This window comes from Anolis carolinensis, unplaced genomic scaffold (assembly GCF_035594765.1).
Source record: "Anolis carolinensis isolate JA03-04 unplaced genomic scaffold, rAnoCar3.1.pri scaffold_9, whole genome shotgun sequence".
In the NCBI taxonomy this organism is placed as follows: Eukaryota; Metazoa; Chordata; class Lepidosauria; order Squamata; family Dactyloidae; genus Anolis; species Anolis carolinensis.
In genome coordinates, this window is record NW_026943820.1 from 4,345,434 (window position 1) to 4,355,726 (window position 10,293).

Consider the following 10,293-nt stretch of genomic DNA (forward strand, 5'->3'; position numbering starts at 1 on the left):
GGCGCCAAACGTGTTCCCTTTCATCATGGAGAAACTGGCCGCTTGGACATGTGTCCTGGGGCCGCTTGAAAGGGACGCAGACCCATCCGCCCTCCGAAAGCCAGGAGGGACATTTCAGGCCCTTCCATCTCTCCCTCCTTTCCAGTGTTGACCAGTTTCAGAATCAAAATACAAGCAGTTTAGCCAAAGAGACAAGTCCATCCTCCTGGTTGGTATCATTTGTTGTATCTTTTGACTGCAAAAAACTGTTCTTTTTTTTCGTGTCAGGAGCAACTGGGGTTGCTTCTGGAGTGAGAGAATTGGCCGTCTGCAAGGATGTTGCCCAGGGTGTTTTGACGTTTTTCCCATCCTTGTGGGAGGCTTCTCTCATGTCTCCGCATGGAGCTGGAGCTGATAGAGGGAGCTCATCCGCGCTCTCCCTGGGTGGGATTCAAACCTGGCAGCCTTCAGGTCAGCAACCCAACCTTCAAGTCACAAGGCTTTTATCCCCTAGGCCACCAGAGGCTCCTTTTAGGCAAGTGTGAATGTTGCAATAAATCACCCTGATCAGTATTTAAAATCAGGGCCAGCTGATACCTCCCAACAGAGGATTCCCCCCAGGCAGGAATCAGCCAGGCTTTGAAGCTGCAAGGCTTTTCAATGCTAATCATGGTGATTAACTGCAACACTGTCTTCCAAAAGACAAGAGTTCTTTCTCCCATCCTAGACCTTCCAGATATATATATATATATATATATATATATATATATATATATATACATACATACATACATACATACATACATACACACACACACACACACATACACACACATACCCCACTTGCCTATAGTTTCCAACAGACCTCACAAATCACAACCTCTGAGGATGCCCGCCACAGATGTGGGCGAAACGCCAGGAGAGAATGCCTCTGGAACATGGCCAGACAGCCTGGAAAACCCACCGCAACCCAATGAATTAATTAATTTGCTGTATTTAGAAGACCAAAACAAGGTCTCTTAAGTTTTGCCTGTCACCTTGCCCCTTACAAGAAGCATCTAATGAGCAGGTGTCACAAGGCTATTTATCTATATAATAAAAGAACCAATTTTTTAAAAAAACGCACATTAAAATGCAATAGCCAAGACTGCATTTCCAAAAGGCTATTCTTTAGGGGGAAAGGGCCAGGATCTTGGCTGGAAAGGCAAAGCCGGCTTCCTTCTCTATTTCAACCTGGCGCATCCCTTCTCACCGAATTCAAACATAGCCTTTAACCCCATTTCCTTTTTCACTAATGCAAGCTGATTCCTTCCTTCTAGACAGCTGTTAACGTTTGGCCGTGATGCTAACAAGGACTGCAAGACCCATCTGACTGTGGTGTCCGTTCAAGTCTTTGCAGGATGAGAAGGTCCGGAGTTGTATCTGGATCCTGACCCTACTTGGCTCAGGAGGAAGCAAAACAGAGATTGTTATGAATTGAAATAAGTAACAGTGTTATCTTGGCTATGGTAACATTCATGTGCTATTTTAGAGACTTCTTGAAGTTCAGTCACAAAACCCATAATGCATCCAACGCTCCTGTTGACATTGGTCAATATGTTGCACATTCAAATTGTTTTCACTCTGACACAGAACAAGAAAAAGTTACTTTTGGGGAGGACAACATAATGTTCTGGGAGCTCCAAACTCTTCCCTGTCCTCTAAAGTTGCAACTTTGACATATTTTGCACTTTGGCCCAGATCCGTGAATTCAACTCATGTTTTTAACACTTTATTTTGTACGTTGACCTTTTATGATTGTTTTTATCGACGTTGATGTTTTATTGTTGAGTAATTTGCTTTTGCTTTTATATTGTTGTGTCTGGGCAAGGCCCCATGTAAGCCGCCCTGAGTCCCTTCGGGGAGATGGGGCGGGGTATAAGAATAAAGTTATTATTATTATAAAGTTATAACTGCCTTTGTTACCTGGTGCAGAGGAAAAACACATGTCCCTTTCCAGGTGTTAATGGACAAGTGGGCCTCTATTCAGGCAATGCTGTGTTTCCGAAAGTGAGAACCAAATAGAAGGCAGCAGAACTGTGGAAAGCATGAAAAAGGGATCCAATCTCTATCCTACTGGTTAGAGAATAAAGGTAAAGGTAAAGGTTTCCCCTGACATTAAGTCCAGTCGTGACCGACTCTGGGGGTTTCTGCTCATCTCCATTTCTAAGCCGAAGAGCCGGCATTGTCCATAGACATCTCCAGATCACGTGGCCGGCATGACTGCATGGAGCGCTGTTACCTTCCCACCGGAGCAGCACCTATTGATCTACTCACATTGGCATGTTTTCGAACTGCTAGGTTGGCAGGAGCTGGGGCTAACAGCGGGTGCTCATTCCGCTCCTGGGATTCGAACCTGGGACCACTGAATTGGTGAGCTTTCCCTTTGTGTTGACTTTCTCTCCAAGACTTGCTCCAATGGGTGTGCTCTCCAGATTGTGCTATAAGAAAAAAAATGGGTTCCCAAGGGCTTGAACTAACAAGTGTCCACCAATGGAATCATAACAATGTATTAAATGTCATTAAACATTGCATTGTGTACAACAAATGAATATAATTTTCAGATAAATGGTTACAAATGACAATCACACTGTTGCATTCACAGTATGGTGAATGATAGTTACATTCACAATGTAGTAAACTGTCTTGTTTCCTTTCTTGTTTCTTCATAAAAGATGTTACCCAGTCTACTTTTACAACCTCTCCGTTTTAATCCATGTTTTTATTAGTTCTTGTCATTTGTTTTTATTGGCTAATGTTTAAATGTTTAAATTTTTATAATTGTGCATGTCTTTTGTTGTGTTTTATATTGCTATTGTTTTTATTCGGGCTTGGCCCCATGTAAGCCGCCCTGAGTCCCCTTTGGGGAGATAGAGGCGGGGTATAAAAATAAAGTTATTATTATAATATTATTATTATTACTTGCAGACTCTACCACCAGACGAAGACTATAAGTAGTCTGGATCAGGGGTCTACTCGTCTTTTATGAAGAAACAAGAAAGTAAACAAGATGGTTTGCTCCATTGTGAATGTAACTACCATTCTTCATACTGTGAATGCAACAGTGTGATTGTCATTTGTAACCATTTATCTGAAATTTATATTCATTTATTATTGTAGCCTCTCCAGATTGTGGCCAGAACGACCCTCCTCGGTTCCTCAATGGTGCCTGGAGAAGTCCTCCTTCCAAGGAGGCTACATAAGGCCCTGCTCCGTGGAGGCCAGAGCTTCTCAAAGGTCTCCCAGGTGTTTCCTGCATCAGCCATGTTCCTCATCGGCCCCTTGGGTTGCCTTGTGTTGCTCCTCCACCCAAGAAGCCCTTCTGCCTTTGAGAACGAGAGATGGAACGACACGGAGCTGCTCTTGAACGAAAGCCGGTCACTTCCGTTGCCCAGAGAAGGAGACGTGGAAAGGCGGTGGGACCTCACGCTGCAAGGTTGGGAAGAAGTGACCCAAACTGTTAGGACAGTGTGGAGACAACCTTCTGAGGTTGACCATCCCTGGAGGTGGGCACCATGCCTCAATGGCAATGCTCTTCATCCTCAATGTAGGAACTGGGTGATGAAGGTCAGTATTGTTTGCACCCTGGGGTTGTTGGTTGCAGTGGCCAACGGGACCGTCATTGTCGTGGTGGCCTCCTCGGTGTCCGGATGGAGCAACAGTAGCCGCTTGGCCCTGCTCTCCTTGGCTTTGGCCGATGCGGCCTTGGCTGTGCTGGTGGTGCCCCTCAACCTCTACTTGGGCTTGACCACAGGTAAAGAACGGTCAGCGGAAGGTGGACAAGAGGCCACTTCTTACTGCCGTCCGGTGGCCTTTGTCAACTCCGCCATCTTCAGCACCTCCTTATACTCCTTGGCCGGAGTCTCCCTCGAACGTTACGTCGCCGTCTTCTTTCCGCTCCACTACGGCCGCCTCTTGAGCCGCAAGAGGGTGGCTTGGCTCATTGCCACGGCCTGGTTGGTACCGGTCATCATCTTGGCACCATTGGCCGTACCAGGACCTTGGGCCGTTCTCCAAGTCCGCTTCTCCTCAGCAGCCTTGTTGTGCGAACCCGACTACGGCTCCAACATGGCTTACTCCTTGTTGATTCTGGGCACCATCTTCTGCCCGGCCGCCGGACTCATCACCTTCGCCAACCTGCGGCTCTGGATGGCGGCTCGGTCACAACGTCAACGAAGCAAAGTCATAACTTTGGCGGAGAAAGGATCGGGGCCCAAGAAGCTCTGCTCGCTCCAGATGGACACTGCGGCTCGGATTCTCTTGCCCGTGGTCATTGCCTTCTACATCTGCTGGACTCCCTGCATCGCCATTATATTATACAACTGTGAGTAAATTGGGGCAAAAAGTCTGGTGCCTTGTTAGGGAAGGGATAGCAAAAAACATTGCCCTCAAATGACTGCAGAGCAAAAGAAGTTACAGTAGAGTCTGACTTATCCAAGCCATGTTTATCTAATATTGTTGCTACTGTTACATTTATTTTACTTTATTATTATTATTATTTATTAATACATTTACTATTTCACGCTGATCTTATTATTATTACATTTATTATTTTACTCTATTTATTATGTATTAATACATGTATTATTTTCCTGTATTTATTATTACAGCAGTCTCACTTATCCAAGCCATGCTTATCTAATATTGTTGCTACTGTTACATTTATTTTACTTTATTATTATTATTATTATTATTATTATTATTATTATTATTATTATTATTATTATTATTATTATTTATTAATACATTTACTATTTCATGCTGATCTTATTATTATTACATTTATTATTTTACTCTATTTATTATGTATTAATACATGTATTATTTTCCTGTATTTATTATTACAGCAGTCTCACTTATCCAAGCCATGCTTATCTAATATTGTTGCTACTGTTACATTTATTTTACTTTATTATTATTATTATTATTATTATTATTATTATTATTATTATTATTATTATTATTTATTAATACATTTACTATTTCATGCTGATCTTATTATTATTACATTTATTATTTTACTCTATTTATTATGTATTAATACATGTATTATTTTCCTGTATTTATTATTACAGTCGAATCTCACTTATCCAAGCCACGCTTATCTAATATTGTTGCTACTATTACATTTATTTTACTCTATTTTTATTATTATTATTAATACATTTGCTATTTCACTCGAACTGTGGGTTGAGTTAGGTCTTAATGGTACTGGTATATGATCTTCAGCCTAGATTTTAAATTTTGTCAATGATTCAATTTTATAATGGTTCATATTACTATTGAAGTTTTTAGCCCAGATTTTAAATTTTGTCAATGATTTAGTTTTATAGGAGTTTTATTAATTTAGAAGTATATAACCTCTCGGATTTCATATGGATGTACGGGACTGGGTGCCCTTGATATGAGCTGGTCATTGACCGTAATAAAAGTTTACTTACTTACTTACTATTTCACTCTGATCTTATTATTATTGCATTTATTATTTTACTCTATTTATTATGTATTAATACATGTATTATTTTCCTGTATTTATTATTACAGTAGCGTCTCACTTATCCAAGCCTCTGGATTATCCAAGCCATTTTTGTAGTCAATGTTTTCAATACATTGTGATATTTTGGTGCTAAATTCGTAAATACAGTAATTACAACATAACATTACTGCTTATAACAGAACTGCTTTTTCTGTCAAATTTGTTGTAAAACATGATGTTTTGGTGCTTAATTTGTATAATCACAACCTAATTTGATGTTTAATAGGCTTTTCCTTAATCCCTCCTTATTATCCAAGATATTCGCTTATCCAACATTCTGCCGGCCCATTTAGCTTGGATAAGTGAGACTCTACTGAACCTAGCATTCCAAGCAGCAAGCCTATTTATTTATTTATTTATTTACTTACAGTATTTATATCCCACCCTTCTTTCTCACCCCGAAGGGGACTCAGGGCGGATTACAATGAACACGTATATGGCAAACATTCAATGCCAACAGACAAACAACATATATAGACAGACACAGAGGCATTTAACTTTTTTTTTCCAGCTTCACGATTCCGGCCACAGGGGGAGCTGTTGCTTCACCGTCCACTAGTGGCTGTACTTCCTCATTCCATTCCTCGTGTTTTGCTGGCAGTTTTTCTGATGTTGTAAATTAGTTAAATTAGCCTCCCCGCATAAAGCGTACCTAAATTTCCCTAATTGACAGATGCAACTGTCTTTCGGGGCTGCATAAGTCAACAGCAAGCCAGGCTATTTAATGATCGGGGGCTTAACCCAACCCGGGCTTATTATTTACAGCAGGGGTCCCCAAACTAAGGCCTGGGGGCCGGATGCAGCCCTCCGAGGTCATTTACCTGGCCCCCGCCCTCAGTTTTAAAATATAATATATTGTATATACATACAATATTGATAATATTATAATGTAATACAATATAACACTAATAATAATACCATATAATAATATTAATTATATATTCTATATTACATATAATATTACTAATAATATTACAGTATAGTGGTATAGTTCAGTATAGTAATATATAATGCTAATGTTGTGCTATGCTAATAATATAATATATTGTGTGTACATATAATTTGTAAGCCACTCTGAGTCCCCTTTGGGGTGAGAAGAGTGTGATACAAATGTAGTAAATAAATGCAGTAAATAAATAAATAATAAATAAATAAATTTTAGACTTAGGCTCGCCCAAAGTCTGAAATGACTTGAAGGCAAACAACAACAACAACAACAACAACCCTAATTAACTTGACTATCTCATTGGCCAGAAGCAGGACCACACTTCCCATTGAAATCCTGATAAATGTATGTTGGTTAAAATTGTTTTTATTTTTAAATATTGTATTGTTCTTTCATTGTTCTTGTTCTTGTTGTTGTTGTTGTTTTTTTGTACTACAAATAAGACATATGCAGTGTGCATCGGAATTTGTTTGTATTTTTTTCAAATGCTAATCCGGCCCCTCAACAGTCTGAAGGATTGTGGACCGGCCCTCGGATTAAAAAGTTTGAGGACCCCTGATTTACAGCATTATTTATTTACAGCATGTATATTCCGCCCTTCTTTCTCAGGGCGGATCACATTACACATATAGGCAAACATTCAATGCCTTTTAACATAGAACAAAGAGAAATAAACATAGGCTCCGAACGGTCTCGAACTCATGACCTCCTGGTCAGAGTGATTCATTGCAGTTAATTGCGGCTGGCTTGCTCTCCCGCCTGCGCCACAGCCCGGGCTTTGAACTTATGACCTCTCGGTCAGTAGTGATTTATTGCAGCTGGTTACTAGCCAGCTGCGCCACAGCCCGGCCCTATTCCATTGCATTCCAGCTCACCAAACAAGGATTCCCATAAGAAGAAAACAGCCATTGCTATTCCACCTGGCCAACAAAGCATTCCCATAAGCCACAGCAATGCGTGGCCGGGCACAGCTAGTGATTCTATGATTTAAGACAGGGATCCCCAAACTTTTGAAGCCGAGGGCCGGTCCACAATCCTTCAGACTGTTGAGGGGCCGAATTATCATTTGGAGAAAAAAAAAATACAAACAAATTCCTATGCATATTGCCCATGTCTTATTTGTAGTGCAACAACAACAACAACGAAAGAACACTACAATATTTAAAAATGAAAACAATTTTAACCAACATAAACCTATCAGCATTTCAATGGGAAGTGTGGGCCTGCTACTGGCCAATGAGATAGTCAAGTGAATTAGGATTGTTGCTGTTGTTGTTGTGTGCCTTCAAGTCATGTCAGACTTTGGCCGAGCCTAAGTCTAAAATTAATTATTTATTTACTGCATTTATTTACTACATTTATCTCCCACCCTTCTCACCTCGAAAGGGACTCAGAGCAGCTGTATGTACATCTATATATATAAAAGAGTGATGGCATCACGGCGACCCACAAAACAACAAAACTACAGTCCCCCCAACCTTGAAATTTGACAACACAACCCATCATTCACGCCTCTAGGTTGATACAACAAAAAGAAAAGAAAAATAAAGTCCTAATTAGAGAGAGAGGAATAATTGCTTTTATCCAATTGCTGCCAGTTAGAAGGCTAAGCTCCTCCAACTTGGTCTCCTAGCAACCAATAAAAAATAATAAAAAACACTAAAAATTAATACAATAAAATACTATAATAACAGAAAATAACTAAAAATAATACAAGAAAATAATAAAATATAATAAATAAAAATATAACTTACAATAAAATTAATAAAAAAATGCAAATAACGTCAAATAAAAATTACACAACAATTTTTAACCAATACCACCACCACTTTGCCAGAGCAACGCGTGGCTGGGCACAGCTAGTACAATATATTATATTATTAACATAGCACAATATTAGCATTATATATTGTAATACGATATAATACTAATAATACAATATAATAATATTAATTATATATTATATTTTACATGTAATATTACTAATAATATTACAATATATTGATACTGTACAATATAGTAATTTATTGCCAGTATTGTACTATGCTAATATAATATGTATGTAATATTGTATGTAAATTTAATTTGTAAGCCACTTCGGGGTGAGAAGGGTGGCATATAAATGTAGCAAATAAATAATAAATAAATACATATACAGTAGAGTCTCACTTATCCAACATAAACAGGCCGGCAGAATGTTGGATAAGCGAATATGTTGGATAATAAGGAGGGATTAAGGAAAGGCCTATTAAACATCAAATTAGGTTATGATTTTACAAATTAAGCACAAAAACATCATGTTTTACAACAAATTTGGCAGAAAATGTAGTTCAATACACAGTAATGCTATGTAGTAATTACTGTATTTATGAATTTAGCACCAAAATATCACGATATATTGAAAACAATGACTACAAAAATGCGTTGGATAATCCAGAATGTTGGGTAAGCGAGTGTTGGATAAGTGAGACTCTACTGTATTACTATATTGAACTATACCACTATACTATTATATAATATGTAATATATAACATATAATTAATATATTATCTGGTATTATTATTAGTATTATATTGTATAGCATAATATTATTATCAATATTATATGTATATACAATCTATATATATAAAAGAGTGATGGCATCACGGCAACCCACAAAACAACAAAACTACAGGCCCCCCAACCTCGAAATTTGACAACACAACCCATCATCCACGCCTCTAGGTTGCTACAAGAAAAAGAAAAGAAAAATAAAGTCCTAATTAGAGAGAGAGGAAGAATTGCTTTTATCCAATTGCTGCCAGTTAGAAGGCTAAGCTCCGCCCACTTGGTCTCCTAGCAACCCAATAAAAATAATAAAAAACGCTAAAAAAATAATACAATAAAATACTATAATAACACAAAATAACTAAAAATAATACAAGAAAATAATAAAATATAATAAATAAAAAGACGACTTACAATAAAATTAATTTAAAAAATCCAAATGACACAACAATTTTTAACCAATACCACCACCACTTTGCCACAGCAACGCGTGGCCGGGCACAGCTAGTATATTATATTATTAAAACTGATATAAAAATATTATATTATAAAACTGAGGGCGGGGGCCAGGTAAATGACCTTGGAGGGCCGCATCCGGCCCCCGGGCCTTAGTTTGGGGACCCCTGATTTAAGACCTTGGCCAGACGGAACGGACCTAATGCCTTTCTTCCGTCTTTCTTTCCGCAGCGGTCACCCACAAGCGGGTCCACGAATGGGCCGAGTTCGTGGCCTTGTGGCTCCCCATCGGCAGCGGCCTCCTCAACTGCTTTGTCTACTTCTGGGTCAACCGCAGCTTCCGGCAGAAGCTCCAGAAGGTTGGACAAACACTGTGCCACCCTTGTTGCAAGGCCCAGCGGGACCAGTGGCCACGTCGGTTGCCCACGTTGAGTGCCCTTGTGGATGTCCAGAAGTCCCCGAGTCCATTTCCCGGCTTCTCTTCTTCTTCCAAGGGCCTCAGGCGCTGCCAAGAACGGGGCGGCACAACGAAACTCCAGCAGCAAAGACCGGGTGCCTCCTGATCTTCCGTGGTTTTTGGTGGATCGCTATCACGAGCTTGTGGTGCAATCAGTCACAAAGGGTACTTTTGGAGACGGAGAGGATCTTTGTTACGATCGCAACCCATTCCTATGCCTTTCTGGTCATTTTATCCAAAGCGTCTCCCTTTTCCCACTCATTCCATTTGTAAATACAAAAGTTTTAATGACTTTGAGAATAGAGAATCGGGTGGAAGAATCGGCACAATGAT

The 10,293-nt window shown here is 39.5% G+C and overlaps 1 protein-coding gene across 1 annotated transcript; it reads left to right on the forward strand.

Annotated features, from left to right (window-relative positions):
• The first annotated feature begins 3,018 nt into the window (after positions 1–3,018).
• On the forward strand, positions 3,019–10,273 carry LOC100552288 (melatonin receptor type 1B-B). Its single transcript, XM_003227446.4, has 2 exons — positions 3,019–4,342; positions 9,735–10,273. Exons 1-2 carry the CDS (start codon positions 3,181–3,183, stop codon positions 10,064–10,066), a joined length of 1,494 nt encoding a protein of 497 aa, XP_003227494.4. The 5' UTR covers positions 3,019–3,180; the 3' UTR covers positions 10,067–10,273.
• Positions 10,274–10,293: the final 20 nt, after the last annotated feature.

What these genes read in the sequence shown, in the direction of transcription:
- LOC100552288 (XM_003227446.4), top strand. Translation starts at nt 3,181, where the DNA reads ATGGTGCCTGGAGAAGTCCTCCTTCCAAGGAGGCTACATAAGGCCCTG. An exon ending in CGCCATTATATTATACAACT is followed by an intron (nt 4,343 to 9,734) that starts GTGAGTAAATTG and finishes TTCTTTCCGCAG; the next exon opens with CGGTCACCCACAAGCGGGTC.